The following is a 21,938-nucleotide window of genomic DNA, read 5'->3' as shown; positions in this document are numbered from 1 at the left end:
TTTACCTTTTAACACTTTCAAACATGATTTTATGACAACCCCTGTGTTTTCAATTGCTCTTTTTTACACAAATTTGTTTGAGATTTCAGATGAATGAATCTAGGTGAACAATCCAGACTAATTATGTGCATATGCACATTTATGGATAGTTTTCCCAAAAAGTTTGAATTTTAAATTAAATACATTTTTTAATTCTTAACTCATCCTCTTGTCATTTCATCCCTGTATGACTTTCTTTCTTCTGCAGAAAACAAAATAAAATGTTTTGAAGAATATTGGTAACCGAACAATCTCGGACCCATTCACTTCTATTGTATGGATACAAAACCAATCGAAGTCAATGGGTACAGACTTTGTTCGGTTACTAGCACTCTTCAAAATATCTTCTTTTTATGTGAGAATCTGCAAAAGATGAGCATGAGAACTCTTAAACCCACTTAATAGAGAATGAGACCCAATGTGACAAAGGTAGAAACCGTTACAGCACATTTTTAGTGCAATATATGCAATGAGCGCAACACAACGCAAATGAAAGCATGTCTAAAATAACGCAGAACCAAATTTCTAATGATGCATATCAGCACAGCTATCATCTGTCTCTGCCGTTGATTCATGAGACGCTTGATTCAGTCATATGACTTTCACAGGCCAATGAGCTAGTGGAGTGATGAAAAGGCCATTAACAGAGGAAGTCGTAAAACTCCTGAATAACAGAGGAAATGCACTGAGTGTCATCCCGATGGCTGCTCACGACTCTTACTGCTGCGGATACGTTTTCATCAAGCGTATTATCTCACGTCATTTGTTTTGTTCCATTATGTCGCTAGACAAACGTAAATCTTTCACTCCAAACTATAAACGCAGTCTTGAATGAGTTTCTAAATGATAGAAAATCGTCTCGAAAAGGAAGCCGTGGAAATGAGTGGACATCCATTCCAACTATTAAAATCACAGGGTAAAAATCTATTCGCCGCACATTCCAATCAGACCTGATGGTACGTTTCGAAACAAAGGTAATCTCCTCCTCTACTTTACATTCTCCATCTGTCAGAGACACATTTACGCCAATGCCAACTACCAAAATTTTTATAGAAAGTGCCAGCAGAGATGAGGAATTAACAATTGAGCGTGTGGAACCTGACGTCTCACCATCAGGGCCGCACACCGCTGTTTCAAACAGAATGAATCTCTCGGCAGACCAGACCGCTTGCAGAACTAAGATACAGATTCCCATTGGCCATCCCTGGCAGGCAGCAAAGCTATACACACAGAAGGGGCAATGATGAGAACCGGGAGATGTTTACTCTTGTGTAATGCTCTTAGGAAGCCCCGGGCAGGCTACTGCGGGACAACTTTAAAGCTGCCAATTAATCCTTTGAGGAGATCCTTTCAAAATTCCGGCCCCCAACCCATGCTGAGAAATGCTAAGGGGGAATGCTGCCTTAGTACATCTTTGCTTTTAGCTCCAGGAGAATATAGACTTATTCACATTCATCTTCGTTCTTTTGAAATTTCGGGTTAGCAGGCTTGACATTAATCATGTAAGAGAAATGATTGCATAAGCCAGTATTCATTGAAATCTGGACCTACGGTTCAGAAGACACAGTACTGTAAACCGCACAAAATGAGCATTTGAAAGATTTGTAGCACGTACTCAAACGAAAATAAAAAGGAATTCATATTGTTTGTGACAACATGAAGTCTTATTTAGAACTTGTCTGATTATTTCTCTTCACATCATCTCCATCATTATTACAGTAAGCACGTATCTCATTACCGTTATGTAATGGGATTCCATTTCCAATTACCGTAATGAATTTTAATGGTTGTAATCCTCCTCATTCCTAGTTCTAATGATCTTCTGACTAGTGTAATACTACTTTTTTTTATGTATTATATCTAAAAGAAGATATTTTGAAAAATGTTGTTAACTGGACCCCATGCACTTGCATTGGTTTGGTATCTATACAGGTTTGAAATGACAAGAGGGTAAGTATATTTAGAACTATCACTTTAAAGGTGGTTTAGAACAAACATGGTTATTTATAAATTATATTGTGAATAATATAAAACATGCTGTATTACATCATGAATGTATAATGTTAAAAAAAATCTCTTTTTGAAATAAAATGCACGTTATCCACAGGTTTCATGGGATATCCTCATAAAAATCAAATATTGATATTACGAAAATATTGTGATTATTGTATTATCGTGAATGAACTGAAGAGTAGAGAGATGTTTGGTACCTCTGGCGTGGCGGCACGGGAAGCCCGGTTGCATTCACTCTCGCTGGAACTGCTCTCACTGTCCGAGTCAGACTCTGAACTGCTCTCTGATTCGCTGGAGCTCCCCGATGCGCCGCTAGAGTGACCGGTGGGCTCGGTGGTCCGTGCAGGGGCTTCAGGGTTGCTATGGACAAATATATAGGGGATATTATTATTAACCTGACATATAACAGCATTTTAAATCATTTGTGTACTTCGTGCATACACCATGTTTGATCCAGATGAACGTTATCACTAAATAAACAGAGAAACTGGCCATTCAACAGCCGACCCTTTGACATGATGTGCCAGAGCTGTAAGAAACCCTGATCAATGCAGTTAACTTGTAAACTGAAAAATTGGAAGAACTGAAAATAACAGAGAAAAAGAGAGCAGGCTGGATGTCAATAACATCAAATACATGTGTCAACTAAATGTCATGATGTCAAGTTTATATTATATTTCATCAGAGAGATACAGCTGATGTGAATATTCTCAGTAATTTATAAATACAAATTATTTCTTTTTATCACACTGAGTAAGTTTAATTTCGCCATCACTATTAATATCGATGTTTATAATATAGAGCCTATAAATATATCACATATTATAAATGTGTCAATGCTAGTTGATGCAAGATACTACAATGTGACAATTGAAGCAAGTGATGATAGATCACTTATAATAGACCTGAGACAAAATGAAAGCTATTAATAGGGAAAAGATGAGGCTTTGTTTACTTCTCCACCTACGTGGCTATTTCACTGCCTCATTGTTATCAGTCATGCTCGCCATTATTTATGAGCCCATGAAAGGCCACGGAGCTCTAATCCAATAAACACTTCTCTTAGCGCTTCTCCAGACATGGCCATCCAAGGCTGTTCTACATGGAGTCAAACATGCCAAAAGGAGCCAAATTAAATTCCTTTGCAAAGGTCAGAGCAGACTGCTTTATGTTGACACTTCATTAGAGATTATGTTACGACAGGCTAACACGCTCTTGCTCTACAGCTCCGGCATCAAGACACGGACAACAAAAACCAGGAAAGAGATGAAAAATAAATCAAATGTCAAATATAAAGATATTTAGAATTGACAAGTGCTCCCTAATGCAATGTCATACATTGAAAAATTAGCAAATGAGCAGACATCCAAAATGTGACACAGCAGCCCAAAATAGTATCTGAAAAGTTACAAGACACATCATGATGAACTATACTGAAAAGCGAGCCTGTCCTCCAGATTTCGTTTTTTGCGATAAATCATTATTATTAGTCACACTTTTTGTTTGTAATTGTTTTTTTACAAATATCTAACCAATAAAAAGTGTTAAAAAGTGCTTGTCAACTTTGACATCACAGTGTTTCCATTTCCTGGAAAACGGCGAATTTGGAGATTTTGCATGGTTTTGGAAGGACATCGGCATTAACTGTACTCAAGTTTAGGGTCACTTAACTGCAAATGAGACCGTTTATACCCACACTAAAAAGAACATCAAAATATCAAGAAACATTCAGTTCTTAAATACCCATTGAAGAATGTTTATGCTATTCTGTCAAATAACTAATCTCTGTAACCTTTGTCTATGCAAATAACACTGATTGTTGTGATACACACATACAGGCTGAAAGAAAAAAACAGAAGGTCATTTTGTCTCCATCTTTTTTCTTTTAATAATGTTGACCTTTGATTAACAGCTGTGGAATATCATGTAACCTATGAGAGAAAGAAGAGTCATTTTTACACAGACAACCTTTTACCGCAGACGCTATTGTTTACCTTGTAACACAGAATGTGCCATGCAGCACAATTACCAGTGTGGCCACTTTTCTCAGCGGTGAAAAATGTGTGATACACCTCATTAATAATCCCACAATAGATTTGCATATAACTGCATATACTGGGATAAAAAGTAAACAAAGTTTTTCCCATTATTATTCATAATTAACAGTCTCCTTGTCAACAGGGCTTCTGGAAAAGCTTCCCGTTTATAAAGCAGAAAACGTTGCTTGAATACAGGAAGGAAGAAGTGTGGCCCTGAAGGAGTTACGGCGGCTCATGGGACTGAAAGAACTGGGCTAAATTACACCACCATTTCACTCTAAAACTACAATAGAGAATGATAAAACATAACTTTTATCTCACAAAAAACTAGTTAAGGTGAGAAAATAATAATAAGTAAAAAAAATGTTGTCCTATAATTGCTGCTTTACAGGTTTATATAATGCATATTTTTTTAGGCTGGAGAAGTAAATGTAAAACATTTGTATAATCTAGATATTTTTTTTCATAGTTTTTTAGTTAAGCGCTTAAGCAACACAGACATTATGTGCAAAATTGCATTGAATGCTTCATTCTGCTCAAAATCCTCTTGACTATATACACACAGGCAATGTTATATCATGCCGCCTCTTTAACCGAGGCAAATGTTAATACAGGTAGTAAAAGAGACAGGCGGAGATTATCAGAGGTCACACCCCAACAAAGGCTAATGCGTCTCTTTAACATCCTGCAAGCTGCAGGGATCCTCTCCCATTGACTGGCGATTTTCACTCTGTATTTACACTGATACCATAATCTCAGATCAATGTGACAGATAGTCACAGCCTGCTGGTCTGTCTGATGGGCAAACCGCAGATGGAAAGAGCTTCAAATGGGGGGTGCGTAACACCAGTGTCAAAGAGAAGCCAGCTGGTTGAAGAGACTCATTAAATCCCGAGTTCATACAAATACTCACAACACACCCAAAGAGCCACGAGTGGATCGAGTCGAGCGATGGAGCATCGGCCTCAGCACAGACCCCATAAAAGAAAGTCTCACCTCTTGACCGACTTCTTTCATATTTGTTTGCATCTCGTAATAATTTTCCAGCCTATCTGAGTTGAGTCTGTAGTTCCTCTTATTATTCTTGATGTCTTGCTCCGCGTCTCATATCCAAGGGCACGACTGTCATTTCTTTCTTTTTTGTTCAAGCCCGTCTTCACTGAAGTTTAATGGTTAATTATAGATGAATGAATCGCGCAGTCGCAGGAGCAGGCAGAGACCTGAGCCGTGCCTCAGAAGCCGATGTTTGATTTTATTCCCTTTAGAAACAGAACTAGGCCCGTTTCAGACATCCAGTCTGGACTGCAACCTGTCAATACCGCCGACTGGCTGCCTTAAGGAATTTAATGAAGCCTGAATTTATGATTTCCATCAATAAGTTGAAATGTTCTAAAAAATTCAGGACGCAAGATTTCGGCACCAAATCCGATTATGCGAAAATCCAAGAAAGTGGGATCATAAAAAAAAAGTGAGGAAATGAGAAGAACGAGGCCTGGAATAGTTTCATTTATAAAGCGTCAGCACACCGTTTCATAAAACCATCTTCAGCAGGCAGTGCATACATTATTTTTATAAATCACCCAGAAGAATAACTCACCACGCGTCTCTATAACAATGACTGTGACTTTTCTTTGCCCCTAAATCCATAACAGCATTACAAGCTTTATTTCATCCACTCATTGGTGTGTGCGCATGAGGAACTCATTATATATCCTATTACACTCTTTCAATACGCAAGACCTATGCTTTACATCATCTACAGCAGATTCTTACGGAGGACACACTGAATGTATTTAGAAGTTTGATGGTTGGTTTCCCAGGCTCAGATTAAGTCTCGTACTTGATTGAAATGTTTTGTCGTTCTGACTCTAAAGTTAAGTCCACAACCAGAATTTCACTGAAGGCAACTGGCTGTCTACCATTTAAATGTGGTTTTGAAAAAGTATTCGAAAAAATTACAGATGTCAAACACTTTTCCATAGCATAATTTAAAGATGTCCAGCTGCTCTTGTATCCTGTCCCATGTACCGTAGCACGGTCTGGGCATGCTCATTTAAAGACATTTAAGGAATGGAGACAGGCCAACTCCAACACTCTGTCCCCCTCCACGGACACATTTGGCTTTGTTGTGGCAATGAAACCATATGGTGGATTCATTAACGGGTTAGTTTTCCCAAAAAGAAAATTCTGGGTGTTTTTTCGCCCTCGTGCCGTTCCAAACTCTGGATGACTTTCATCAGGAGGACAGAATTCTTTAACATTTCTCTTCTTGTATTCCAACACTCTTAAAAAGGGGGGCTTCAAAAGGTTCTTTGGTGAAATAGAAGGCCCTTTAGGTTCCATTAACAACCTTTAACAACGAAAAATGGTCCTTTAGATAATAAGATAATAAGCTCAGTGGTTCGAGCATGGCGCTAGCAGCGCCAAGGTCATGGGTTCGATCCAAGGGGAATACACATAGTCAGAAACAAATGTATAATACAATGCAATGTAGGTCGCTTTGTAAGCGTCTGCCAAATGCGTAATTGTAAATTTAAAATAGTAAGAAAGAGATGGTTCTTCAAGAAACCTTTGGCTGAATGGTTCTTGTGTAACCAAAAATGGTTCTTCTATGGCATCGCTGTGCAGAACATTTGAACCACTTTTAGTTTTAAGAGTGAAGGAAGAAAAACTCATACAGAATAACACAACATGAAAAAATGAGTGAACCATTTATGTTAAAGGCAGGGTGCTCTGACAGATCAACTTGGGTTTTAAGAAGAACTCAATTTCTGAAGGTCTAAAGTGATGACATTTCCACATTGTCTTCAAGTTGGAAATGGCTTTTAATGAAAGCATTCTACTGCATCATAAGACAATGCAATGATATATCAAATTGTACATGTTCAGTAAGAGTGATTTTTTTTAATCGATCACAAATCTCATTAACCTACATTGTGAAAGGGACCAGAATATTGTGGAGAATTAGGGGAAAACAAATTTCGCAATAATAAACCACCTAGTATCCATCCATGAAATCCCTAAAAACCACAATGCAACGACCATGCAACCAACTGAATGTTTTATTCCGATGATTTAGAAACCCTCCACATGCGGCTTTCTTTAAATGTCAAAGTCTTGCAGAAAAGCCCCCAAGGCTCCAGATGGAGATATTTCTCACATAATTATGCTCTGCTTGTTTGGAGTTATGTTTTTCCAAAAAGCGCAGGACCACGGCCATTGCGATGGGTGGTACACAATCCCAGGCCCGCGCTTGGCTCGTATTCTGAGAGGGCGAAAAGAACAAATTCCACGGTCTCTGACGGCTGTTTCCCATGCCACAAAGCCAAATAAGATGACTCAAAGCAAGCGAGGTTAAGTCAAAGGAAAGTTAAATGTCAAAGTTAATAGTGGTTTTACAAAGATATACAGTATAACCAGAAAACAGGATGAACCTATGACCGTTTTGATATTAGAAATAAAAAAAGTTTTGGGATTACACACACTTTGATACATTTTCTAAAACACATGCACATTTATTTTTTTCATATCCACAGCGAACGTTAATACAAAAATACAGTAAATGTATCATCAATAATTACATAAAAATAACTCCATTTCAGTGTATGACAAATAAACAAATTAAATTAAATAATAAGGTACATTTAAATTGGGTCGCTTGTGAGGACATTAGGTGAAGTGCAGTCATTTCCTCACAATGACAAACAATTATATACACATCACATAACCAGAGCCTGATTTGATTTCAGATAGTTCCTTTGAGGGAAAAATGCCATTGTTGACACTGTAAACAACTTAATAATATGTGGAGGGATTTCTGAGTGCGCTTTGCCTCTAGATATTCCCAACACACATCTCAACTCAACCTGAGTTAACTTCAATCTGTGTGTGTGTAGCGGGGAAGTGAATGAGATGAAAAGCAAAGGATAGAGGAGGAATAGAGATGCGGGATGTTAATAGATTACAGCTGAATGAAAAACGCATAAATGAATTAAGATGCAAATAAAGCTGTGCACATTAAGCACTGCTTGACTATGATTAATATGTGAAGGTTTCGGCTATTGAGAACAGGAACTCTGGCCAAGAGAGATTAAAGGAGCCATTAGGAAAAAGGTGCAATAATATTCCTCTAATTACACAAATCTGTTATTGAAAACAAAGTCGTTTCCCTTGATGATGCATTTGTGCTTCATTGTTTACGGTGGCTAGCCTTATAACAAGAAGTAGTTTCATAGTGGAAAAAAAGAAAAATGACATATTTAATGAATAAACGACAAGATACAACGACATTTCTGTGATGGGTGGGGTACTACTTTATAACTCCAGATTAGGCATGTTGAGAGCATATTAAAAGGCTGAAATATTATAGAAATATTCAGCCTTAATGGGAAAGTTCCCCCCCAAAAAAAATCTAATTCATCAAATTTCAAGTTGATCCAAATCTGTATAAATTTCTTTGCTCTGATGAACACAGACAAAGGTATTTGGAGGAATGCTTAAAACCAAACAGTTCTTGGAACCCATTGACTCAAATAGTAGGACAAATAATTTTGTTCTGTTGAACACAAAAGAAGATATTTTGAAGAACGCAGGACAGCCAACAGTTCAGGGGCACTTTTTCATCATTGTCATCATAGTGTCAATGGGGTCCAATAACTGTTTGGTTAAAAGCATTTGTCCTAATATATTTCTCGGTGTTCAACCAAACAAAGAAATTTATACAGGTTTGGAACAACTAGAGAGTGAGTAATTCATGACAGGTTTTTCATTTTTTGGATTAACTATCCACTATTTTTCAATATTATAGCTCAGTGTCTGTTTATATAATGCACCATGCAAGTGTTGCTATATATAGTGTATTGTAATCAATCAAATAATTATACCACTATACATTTTTACATATGAAAACACATGAATTGTATATACTGTATATTTTTTTTTGCATTTTGAACATATGATTAGTGCAACACATAAAAAGCAATCCATTATATCTTTACAATGAAAAGAGTATGCTACGTCTACCCAACTTCTTGAATAAGTTGTTGTCTTCAATCTTTGTAGTGGATGTTGGATTTTGCTTAAGTGTGATCAGGTGTGATTTCTCTCCAAACTCCAGAGTGCCCTCTTACCCTGCAGTATTTCAGCAGGACACAAATGCTGAGCCACCCACAAACTATCAACACACACACACGCGCACATGCACACTGCCCAGCTGGGACCAGCGGAGCCTCAAATGCTGACACACTCATTCTAAGAACTGCTGGAAATCTAATGAAGCAGCAATTTGCACATTGTTGCTCATGGGCCCTTTATATTCAGTCGTATAAACAACTCTGGTACAGTGCAGAGATGCTGTATGGCGTTGCTCTGCCGGCTTTAAAAGAACAGCACGAGAGGTTATTTGAAGCAATTGGTGCATCTCAATCTAACATCAGCAGTCTGAAAGTGCGCTGCTTATGTTCTAAATCTTCTAATGCAAGTAAAACTGTTTAGCATTGTACCGTATACAGAAACTAATGATCTACTATCAGCATTACAGCAATTAAACCAATTTCATCCATTCTTTTTTCAACAAAGGAAAAATTACAATTATAATGTTTTAGTACAGTTACAATTAAAGTAAAATTGGTTTAAACGTTTCAAAACTTTAGCCAGAAGACTTTTACACATCTTGACTATATTACACATCTTGTAATGAAAGTAGCGTGATAAAAGTATTAACTTGCCTTTTCTATTCATGATCGGTACAAAAATTGGAATTAAAACAGAAATGCACGTTTGCCGAACGTATTAAATCATATTTCTCAATGTATTTATAGATATCAACATTGTAACACAACCAGTGTCAGAGGAATTTTGTTTATATATGAATCACTTTGGTCTCCTGCACGTGTTCTGTCTGCACACCAAACACAGTCATTTCTGTCCACAAAACAAAACATCACGTGAATCAAAACCGGACAGGGTGGCATTAATCTGTCTTTCACTTGGACATTAAAACACTTTCTGCATGGGGGAAGAAGGATTAAAAAGATCATTCAATGAAACTTGAGGGGTGCAGACCTGGGAAGAATGTGTTTTGACATCGGGGGAAGAAACGTAAAGTGAAGGGGAGAAGAGATCCGTGCTGCAAAACACATCAATAAATGAGTTGAAATCGGGAGTGGAGAAGCTTCGGGTGAGAAAGAGAGAGAAAGAGAGGCGAGCTGGAGGCATACAGAGAGTCTAATTACCTCAACAGAAGACCAGCCAGCATAACACACACCAACTCCAGCTGAGAGAAGTGTGTGTGCGTGTGTGTAACGCTTGCAATCTAGCCTCCAGCTGTTGTTTCTCTGATGCCCAAGTCATCCTTTTAGCTTTGTGTTAAAAAGACTGCATAGATGCGGAGCTGAGCAGAAAAAGCCCATTTAATTCACCTTAATTCACAATGACAGCCGTGCACCCTATTAGCAAACATTTCAACTATGATTATGACTTCAGCTTTACCGTGAGCATGCCAATGAATATATGTCATCCTCTCATTGGCCCTTTGTTTTGGCTTGATGGACTAATAATACACTGTGGAGTAGATGATGACGGATAGTGAGACGTCCCGTCAAGCTATGAATATATTGAGTGCTCGTGATTGTTTAGTGCACTTACAAGTTTTATTGGGTTTGTGTGCGGACAGCCTGGACAAACAAAGTCAACTGCTGCGCTTATATTACTTTGGTATTGATTTCCATGGTATTTGATGTATGGTATTTGTAAGCAATAGACAGCCGGCTTGGTCTTATCAAGTAATAACAATATCGGGGAAATAACCGATATGGGAATTGGCAATTTGAAGAAGCCAGTAACAAACATGCCAAATGATACTAATGCTTATTAGGCCCATCCTAATGTCAAAAATAAAAATAATAATAATACATTTTTCATTTTTATCATTTACTCATCCTCAAATTTCTTGTTTATGCATAACACAAAAGGAGATAATGTAGTAAACTTAAAAGTTCTGGGGCACCATTGTCTTCTGTAGTCAATTTTTGGCAAATATAGTACTCAATAGTGCCCCAGAACTGTTTGGTTACATTCTTCCTGTCTTCCTCAACTTTTTTCAGTTCAGCAGAACAACAGCATTTATACAAGTTTGGAATAACTTGAGTAAATGTTCATTTTTGGGAATAAGGGTGAACATTTTGGGGTGAACTATCCGTAAACAAAGTCTCCGTGAGAATTAAGTCATCATTAACGCACCCGCTTGTCATTTCAAACCTGTATGACTTTCTTTCTTCCACATAACACAAAATAAGATATTTGGAAGAATTTTGTTAACTGGCACTCATTAACTTATTATACAATAGAAGTGAATGGGGGCCATTGATGTTCGGTTATCAACTTTCTTCAAATGATCTTCTTTTATGTTCTGCGGAAGAAAGAAAGTCATAAAGGTTTGAAATGACAAGAGGGAACGTAAATAATGACAGAATTAAACATTTTGGGTGAACTATCACTTTAAGAATGATGAGGTCCAAATGTTGTTCAGCTCAGTTCAGAGTATACCTCACAATACAATATCATAGTATATAAATCACAAAACATGTCAGTGCGTCACAAAAATGTAATTGGACTGACACTGAATCTCATGCATGTCAGTTTAAGTGTATTAATGAAAATATTTTATATTAATATTGAAATATCGAATCCGTTAAATATAGTGTAAAGAACATTATTACCAAAGCTCCATTTCAAACACAGTAACTGATTTTCAACCTTTTTTGACACCTGTTGCGTCTGGATGTCAGTCATGTACACATCTCTCATTCTTTTTTATGGAGCCATTTGCATTCATCTAAAAAGGAACAACAGGCGACATCACACTGGGGTCAACACATTCTACATCTCAGCTTTATCAAAACAACCACACAGCACAGACACGAGCAGGGCAGGATATTGCCCTGAGTCTACACGTGGAAGTGCTAATGTATTCAAGCTGGATAATGGTCTCGGCTCCAATTAAATTGATTGTGTGTGTGTGCGACGTCGACCGCCTCACACGTATGCCATCCCACAGATACGAAAACAACCCTGCAACCCTCTGTCTCTGACCACCCACGGGGAGAAACACACGCTAACGTCTGCGCAGTGCTCCGACAAGGCTGTAATGCGGCAGTTATTAGAGTGCCACTGCGCATTAACGCTAACCTGCGCTAACCTGACCCGGACACCTGAGCGGCAGCACGCCGCTGCTGCTAATCGCTAATGAAGCTCAATTATCATCCCACAAAGCCTTTGTGTAGGAGCATCTATTCAATGCTTAACACTACCTGTTCCCCGTCGGTATCTGGACACTGTCCAGGCAGAGTTAGCCGCTAGCCTGCTGTGCTAATAATGCCAGATTATTTTATTGCTTATGAACGCTTGATAATAAGCCTGGTTCATAAATTCATATACCATAGAATTTGTAAATTACATGACACTCCAAAGTGCTTCAAAGAATGTGATGTATTCAAACATGGTACTGAAGGTATGCCCAACATATTAAAAATAACTGAAGTCAATGCATAAAACTGTTTATTTGAGCACACACAACCACTACTGTCTTGCTTTACGCTCTTTGTTGTTGTCAGCTCCAGATTTTCCACTGTGTTTCTCCTGCGTTATCAAAGTTTTCCTGTGCATCCTCGCGCTTCTTCGGCGCACTGTTTGATTGACAGCTGAAGAGCAGAGAAAGGGATTATGGGAGAAATGAGTACCCAGAGGGGCATCTTAGGCAATCCCAGTCAAACCCGCTGGATATTGACAAGCTCGTCACTATTAAGTATTTACAAAACCCTGTGTGCTTGAGCTCAGCCGCTGGCACATGAAGTTATTTGTCAAAGACAGATGGAGTAGCATAAACACAGGCGAGTGCCGGGCGTTAACTTATGAGCTGTCGCCCACGCGATATGCAAATAGTGACATACAGACTGCTGCCAGAAAAAAAGTGGGTGACGGATAAATCCCTGTTCATTGGTCTCATTTCACAACTGTGTGAGAAGACCAATTAACAAAATAAAATAAACTTGCATATAATGATGCTTAATGATTTCATCCGATCATTTGTTCTTTATTTCTGTTGTTAATTACATTGCAAACTATACATGAAAAAAAAAAATGAAAATACAATGTCTGTTAAGTATCTCTTAAAGTGGTCATATAACACGGCGAAAATTAATATAATCGTTTGTTTTCTCGATGTAATGTAATGTGTATACACTATTTAATGTTCCTAAATGCTGTATTTTCCACATACCGTGCATGTTTGTATCTCCTCTTTGCTCCGCCTCTCTGAAACGCGCAGATTTTTTACAAAGCTCATCGCTTTGAAAAGCGAGGTGTTCTATGATTGGCCAGTTAACCAGTGCGTAGTGATTGGTCGAATACTGCAAGCGTGTGATAGAAATGTAACGTCTCTTAACGTGCTGACAGGTACGCCCACCTTACTTGGGGATACATTTTGGCGGTCTTAGTCAAATCAGACCACGAACTGACGTAGATTTGTGGGGATGTGGTTACACGAGGTGTTTCAGGCATGTCTGGGTGAAGATTCGCTTTTAGATAGAATGAATATTTTGTCCCGACACTTTTTTGCAATTTTACGTGACTAATACATGCATGGGCAACTTATAACACACCAAAGACACCAAAGAACACATATTCGGGCCACATGACCCCTTTAACACTGCGACATTTTATAAATAAAAATCATAAAAGTTAATTTCTGACTCCATGGCACCTTCATCATGGATTTAGGGATTGGTCTGACAACTTTCTTGTTAAAATAACAGTTGGTGGTTGAAATTCTATTAAAAACCAACTTGACATTCAAAGGAAAGTAAATTAATATGATAAGCGATATGATATCTTATAAAATAACACAGATGCTATAAGGCCTCATTTGATGAAGACTTTCTAGTAACTGAGACTTATTATAGACTGCATGAGCAGACAGAGGACTTGCTGTGAACGGGCATCTGTACATCCAGTCTGGTATATTTCAGATGGGACGTCCTTTATAACAAAGACGGTAGTTCAGTGAAGCCATATGTGGAATACTTCAGGATGTTTGCTGACTAGTGGTGCACTTTGGGAAATTTACACAGTGCAACGTTTTGTCAAAGTACACTTGGGGAATTTCTCTTTAACTTGGTTTTTAAATATATTGCTTGTGGACCAGCTTCCTATTTAATCTGTTGTGCTGTGTTGCACCCTGGCACACCTCTGATGCACTGTAAAAAACTCAACCTACGAATATAAAAAGCTTTAAAAAATTACTGCCATACAATTTTTAGCGGTGTAGGTTAATTTTTTTCACTTTGAATTTAATAACTTTTAAAGAAAACCAACTCTTAAATCTTATAAAAATTAAATTGCGACAATATTAATGAATAGAAATAAAATTATAACATTGATTGATGGATGTAAGATAATAAAATGGAATCAAACAACTGTACATAATTCAAAGTCATGTTGCTTGATCTCCTGTCAGCTCTGAGAGAGGAGCGAATGTTAACAGGCTGTAATGGAGTCCTGTGTGAATCTGAACACATCCCAATAACAGGATAGAGAGAGTTATGAGGCGAATGTGGGTCACTGAAATAAATTGCCCAGCACTCACTTTAAAAGCAGCGCCTGTCTGTTGGCTGAAAAAACTGTGTCAACACCACTGTAGCTATGACAGAACACATCTACGTGTATTAAATGTATTAGTAAGATGTACATTTGCAAATAAAAGATGAAGAATTTTATAGTTATTTTTGTAGCTTTCACTCTTTCTTTAAAATACCACTTGGATGATATCTAATTCAATGGCCTTCAAACAATGTTACGTCACTGTATGTCTGATATGTAATGAAATCTGCAAGGTTTACATTATAAAAGCCGTTTTAGTCGTGTAATGCAGATTAATGTTATTGTGGAATCTCCAGCAGTTGCTGGTGAATGCCTCAGAGACACATTCAATGTAAACCAGGATGATGAATAGCAGGTCTATCACGAACCAGAGTCTCACGTGTCTGATAGATGTACAGCGAGATATGAAATTGAACGGTGGGTGTTCTGACTTCACCTCTTCATACTGATAAATAGGGTGTTTGTTTTCCAAAATCAACTCTGCTTTGACAAAAATCCAAGCTTTTGAAGATCCAAACACAAATCTTTCTCACATAATCTTTCCACACTGACAGCTTATGATGTTTGATTGTTTCTCCTGTATCTATCACTTCTCTCTTTTCCAAATATCACGTTCTGATACATTTTGAAACAAATAAGAGCATTTAGGTCTGTGGGAGCACCATTTCACTGACCGTAACCTGTAGACAATTTGGCTAAACAGTTCGCTACTAGACTCGATCCAACTGATCCCACGTTTTATCCAGCGATACTTTCTTAATCCATTTACCTGTTGTTTGGCACTAACTGTCATATATTTCTGGCTCATAGACAGGTGCTCTTTTGATGTGGGTGTGAGGAGAAACAGCGAGTGGAAAGAGACGCTTCATAGTTCTTAAGGCCTCTGAGTCACGTTCATTTTTTCCCATCAGTAAAGACATAAATCAGCTTTTGCCAAACATCCTACTCACACTTGCTTCAAAGAACATGCAAAGTGACAAAAAGCCCCGCTGTAATAAAACTTCTCAAACATTAAATAACAAAGCAAAGAAATATCATGTTGTTTTCATACTGAAGCAGCATATGCAATACACTCAAAAAAACACACAAAAAAAACAAATCAAATGTGGTTTTGTGTCCATACAATGAAATAGGGTCCGATGAAGCTTGGTTACCAACATTCTTTAAAATATCTTCTTTTGTTTTGAAGAATTTTCTTCTCTCTATCGTTACATTTCTATCCATTTTCCCATCCATCCCTGCACAACCTATTCCCGCGGACAAATCCTCACTTGACGCCCGCTCATTCCTTATCCGCACAAGTTCGCCACTTAAACGCCACCTCCTTACTAGAGCAGTCCAATTGAGATATCACTCAACGTGCTTATGGGGTACATAGAGGGAGCAAAACAGAGAGATTTATGTTACAGCGGGGAGCTTTAAGAGTGTCTGACAGGCCTACAAAGATTGAGGTGAATTATTAGGCTCTGGCATCACAGAGGTAAACACAGAGTGACTGAGAGATACATTATAACAACAGACCGGGATAGACGCGAATCTTAAGCCTTGTGTGTGTGTGAGAGCTATGACATTTACATCTAAAGGAACAAAACTTGACTGACAAGCAAAGAAGAAAGAACTGTGTGATTGTCCACGCAATGAACAAACATACCGAAAGCATATCGTTGACCTGAAGCCCTGAAATCAAAACATCTCTGGTGTTACAATAACACCACCAGACTGAAGTACTTATGCACAAACCTCAAGACCTCTATAAAAACCATCTTGACTTTGCAAGCTCATTGCAGTTTGGCTCGAGAAAAATAGAATTGCTTTGAATTTTGTTTATGGCACTGGGATTTGTTTGGTTTTGTCTGAAAGCGAGTCTGAATATCTCGGGAATGACCTGACATCTGTAAAGCAAACGTCATCCACCAGTGAAATATTTCCTAACCACAAAATGATCAACACAACAGTGCTTGTGAGGTATCAGATGAGGTGATCGTCATGGCAACAATTCCTGTGTGTGTACATCTGGCGGTTCTAGTAATGGTACTGTTGTTTGTTGATGCACCATTGATGGCTCAGACACATATGCACCCAGAATAAAAAGAGAGTTTTTGAAACGTATGCAAACTCATGCAATAAAACATGAATACAGAGTAACAAACATCAGGACTTAAGGGGGCGACAGAGCTACATTTAAATATGTTGAAAAATGTTCCAGTATTAATATCAATGTTCTACTGCAGCTCTAGCTTATCATAAAAAGTTGAATTGAAAGAAAAACTGGGGGTAGATGAAGACATAATGCCTCTGGTTGGCTGAGAATAAAACTATGAAATCATACAGCTGAGCTGGAAGCATACTTGTAAATATATTATACAACACAATACAAAAAGTCCCGCTTTGAAGTCACGAGAGCCAACTGTGATGTTTTGATTGGAGGAGGATAAAAAGAAACAGGAGGCATGTGCATGTTTATAGGCATGTTTATACACATTACAAGACTAAACAAATTATAAACCTTACTAGAGATCATGATCTGCCCAACATATCAGTAAATTAATTTAATTCTCCACTTTTTCTTAGGACATTATTCTGATATCAACATACTGTAGAGTATGATGTCCACAAGGCAGAGCATAGGTCAAGATCTGTGGTAAAGATAGCTGAAGCGCTACAAGACTTTTAAAATCTGAACAGTTTTTATTAACTAGACATCATACACTTGCAGACTGATCAAATCTGCAGACTGGCACAGGTTTTCAGCAACAAGTCCAGACTGAAAATCTGAGCAAAAGTCTTGCAGTGTATTTTAGCTTTAGAATGCAGTGAACTGGGTAAAACACATTTAAAGGAGGCATGAATAAAAATCACAATTTTAACCTGAGCTTTTGTTATATAAGAGGGAATCGTATTCATGCGAAGATCATGTAAGTGTCAGAACTAAAAACGCCCTTGTTACTTAGTTTACTTCTGTTATTGACTCCAAGGCCATCTATGACGACATTGATAGGTTGAATACCGACTCAACAAAAAAATATCAAAGAATACTTCTCTAGCCCCGCCCACTTGTTCGCACATGACAGAACTGAAGTACCACAAGTGGCGCGGAACCAAACAGAGCGAGCAAGAAATAAACAGACGTTAAAGATAGCTAAATATTGTGCCATCCGTGGTTGTGGAAGAATTCAGTCGCTGCATAACCTTCCTTCAGATTCCGATATTAGGAATGCAGGGTTAAAGTTTATTTTTAAAGACGTTCCAGCTCATATGGGAAAAACATGGAGACCTCTAGTCATTTGTAATAATTGCAGAGGTTGTCTGTGAACTTAAGCCTGTGCGAATCGCCATCTCTGTGATTTGGTGGGCTCATATATCATTTTTAAAGGTTTTATCCACCTTTTGCGAATAATGGAGGCTGTATTATTTCGGGTGCTGGGTTATATCCATAAGTTACTGAGAGTCTCCCATTTGTTTATTTATCATGAAAACTCTTGTAACATTTGAGACCCTCAATCGCGGTGATCTTTTGTCCAGTTCGTGATCACTGGTCTCAAATGCTGACAGGTACGGTCATATATCATTAAACGCAATACAATTATACACTATATTATCTATACGCAAAGCCTTGCCATCACATCTGGGAAATAAGTCAGTTAATTTGAGTAAAATCATCCTGTGCAAATGCGTCACATGAAATACTTATAAAAATTGTGAAAATTGTGAATTGTGCTAATGTGTAACCTAACATAACGTCTCTAACCAAATTCACAGAAGGCTCCAACTATGGAAACTGTTATCCAATCAAAGCAGTGGGCGTTTACTTCCAATTGTCTTCAAATCAGCACGCCCATTAAAACCGAGCCTTTGCAGAGCTGGCTGGGTAGAAAATAGCCTATTACTTATTGATTTTGATGTTTTGGGATTTAAAAACCACGCAACGTCATAAGTAGACCTCATATAACAGAATAAAACAATAAAGCCCAGTTCATCAGACCTTTAACAGACTATCATTTGTAACTGCAGTTGCGGCATAACACAGTGGAGGCACTGTTTCGTTATCACACACACTGAGGCGCTAAAAACCAGTTGCTGAACAAGAGCTACCTGGGTTTCACGGCTGCTTGTTTCGCATCCAAGAATGTTTAATTTCTTTAAATTTCTTAAATTAACATGACGAATATCATTAGCTGTGCAGTTGGATCGTTGAATCATATACTGTAGACAGTGATATCGCCGGAATGAATGCACAATTGCGTTCAGAACGACTCGCACACGAATGACTCATTTGAACCGATTCATTTAAACTATTGAACTTTTCAGTAAGAGATCTTTGAATCATTTAAAGTGAACCTCAGAGAATGCAAGATGTGAATGAGCTCATGTAGTAAGACTGGTTAATTCTGTTGGCTATTGTGGGCTGAAAAGTTAGTAGAAAATTATAAAAAAGCATTATGTCATTAAAACAAATATTTCTGCTTTGGTTAAACATTTTATTAGGACTTTAATATGTCAAACTAAGTAACTGTGGTTAGGCGACTCAATGGTGCGGTAGGCCTACGTGTGTGTGTACAAGATCAGGATGGCACCCCCTCTGCCTCATTCTGAGCCAGAAAAATCCCTGGATGTGCACCTGTTGTTCTGCATTACGCTTGTGTGTGCATTGTACCACAGTCCACTTTATACAGCAACATGATATGTTTTACTAAAACATATCATCAATTCACCCATTCATTGTTATTTACATGTTTGCATTTAAGATCAAATTTAAACTGTTTAAACACTTTGTCTTTTAAAAGTCTACAGCTCTAAAGTCCAATCACTCTAATCCACTTTTCAAGTAGAAAACTGAAAAATCCACCTTTACGTTTAATAGAACCCAGCACAAGCCTTTGATATCTGATGGGTCAGAAATTGGCAGCTGCAGGAGGTCAAGGTCAAGTGGAGAGCCAGGTGTGTTGAATGACATATTTCCGGCACAGGAGAACAGAATTTCTCCAAGTCTGACTGCTTGACGTGCTTGAGTTACATTTATATCAATATCAAAGGCCGCAGGACACAGGGTTTAGCTGCGGCCCAGCTGTGAGGGCGGCTCGGCTGCCAAACGGCGAGCACCAATTAGCCTGAACCTGCCAAAAGCACATCAGCCCGCTGACAGATTCACACTCAGCAAAAAAAATCAAGGTATCACTGCGCTAACTAATGTAGATCCATCCCTACTGACCTCAGAACAGTGTCAGGGCCAATAGACTCATTTGATTTACATGTGTTGGTAGGGCAAGAAGAGCAGCACACTCTTTGATACTCATGAATGAATGATGAATGATACTTTGAATCAACGACATCCATTTTTTTTTATTCAAAGACATCCAAGTTCGCTATGTCTAGTGATCTGGCTTTTTTTCTATATGACAAACAATAAAACAGAAAAAATCCAATAGACTTGTATTGTAGGGACTTGAGTTATATTTAAACTTGAAAAATGCAGTGTTGTTTTCAGCCCATGGTTGGGTAAAATATGAACAAAACCAATTGTAACAACCTAGCAACCACCAAGAATGCCGTAGCAACTGTATGCAACAAGCTAACAACCCATTAGCAGCCCTACAACAACACCTCAATAACCAATTAGTTATTTTTCTTCAGCAAGTAAACAAATCTACTTAAAATATAAATATCTCAAGCAGCAATGATTTTCTCTCAATTCCAACCATTCAGAAAAACAGTTTTTAAGATTTTTTAAGCTCACGCTGAGACCTCATAGCAGCAACAGTCCCACGACTGCAATCTCGTTTTCCAATACATCCTGTCAAAACAAATTTTAAATCATCTACTAAAAGCGCAGCTCATTTAAGCTCTGTTTATAGCTCATATCCACTCTCTGCATATAATTCAGTAAAGTAATTCGGTTGGAGTGATGTTACAGAAATAAGAATACCAAGCATCTGCTGTAATTGATGGATAATCCTTGGCAAAAACTAAGCAGTTTGAGCAAACACTGAACAGTTTGTTCTTTGATTTTGGAAGCGGAGTCCACCACCTGCTCCTTTTGGACTTGGATGGTAATATATCTGAAGGAGATTAAGGTTTAATTGAGTCGATAGTTGATTTATCAACTGTAACTTGCATTGGTTTTGGACATTTTTCCGAGTTCGCTCCAGCTTGCAGAGTTTGAGAGGCGATACGTCTTTCAAGTTTTTCTGAATTCTGACAGTCAAATCAATCTAACATTGAGAATTGTGCGAGGGAGATCAAATATTGCTTTTGATGCTGCTGACTTAACCGTGTAGGAAGTTGCAGGGTTGCATCATAACACGTTGAAGACTCGCCAGACACAAGTAAACAGAGAATCTGTTGTTTATATTGTGCAAATCATTGTTGAGTCTGAAAGAAAGTAATAAAAAACTTTTGGAAACGTGAATAGACTTGCTTAAGCTTGAAAGGAAGATACTGTTTACTGGCTTTTAAAACTGCTCATCGAGCTTGTAGATTATTCCAACATTTTACATTTATCAACATCCATTTTACGAGGTGGCTAATTCGTACAGTTCTATGGGTACATTTATCCATCATCTGCTTTCACGTAAGTGAAGGTTTGGTTTAGGTGTGGGGCTTCATTAGTGCTTTTTTCCTTGTAAGTTTCACATGATTCACCTTATACACTGCCCGTCCAAAATAAAAGTCATCACTTGGGCAGTGCTTTGATCTGGGGTTGCTGCAGTTTGTCAGGTCTAGGTTCAGCAACGTTATGTGCCCAAAGAATGAGGTCAGCTGACTACCTGACTATTCCGAATGACCAGGTTATGGCACGGGCATATTCCAAGATGATAATGTCAGGATTCATCGGGCTCAAATTGTGAAAGAGTGGTTCAGGGAGCACGAGACAGATTTTCACAGTCCACACCATAACCCTATTGAGAATCTTTGGGATGTGCTGGACCTTTGTTCCAACTCTCCCCTTATCAGTAGAAGATCTTGGCAAAAATGAATGCAACTCTGGATGGTAATAAATGTTGTGACATCGCAGAAGCTTATCGAAACGATGCCACTGCGAACGCGTGGCGTGAGCAAAGCGGTCCAACCAAATATTTGTGTGACTTTTTAAGTCATGTACAGTAGTTGTCTTTTGACAGAAATCAAACTTAGATTTTTTTAACAATATGTGTATTTGCCAGGATGTTGTCATGTGGTTTCAAAGACGTTCTT

The 21,938-nt window shown here is 38.2% G+C and overlaps 1 protein-coding gene across 1 annotated transcript in view; it reads right to left on the bottom strand.

Moving 5' to 3' along the window:
• The window catches only part of aff2 (AF4/FMR2 family, member 2), a 170,351-nt gene that overhangs the window by 21,379 nt on the left and 127,034 nt on the right, over positions 1-21,938 (bottom strand). The window contains exon 10 of the mRNA XM_056769720.1: positions 2,250-2,412. Within this exon, the coding sequence (XP_056625698.1) occupies positions 2,250-2,412 (163 nt within the window). The remainder of the gene's footprint in view (positions 1-2,249; positions 2,413-21,938) is intronic.

Source organism: Triplophysa dalaica, chromosome 16, assembly GCF_015846415.1.
Source record: "Triplophysa dalaica isolate WHDGS20190420 chromosome 16, ASM1584641v1, whole genome shotgun sequence".
NCBI lineage: Eukaryota > Metazoa > Chordata > Actinopteri > Cypriniformes > Nemacheilidae > Triplophysa > Triplophysa dalaica.
Note: the sequence above shows the minus strand (reverse complement) of the source record. Positions and strands in the feature narration are given on the sequence as shown.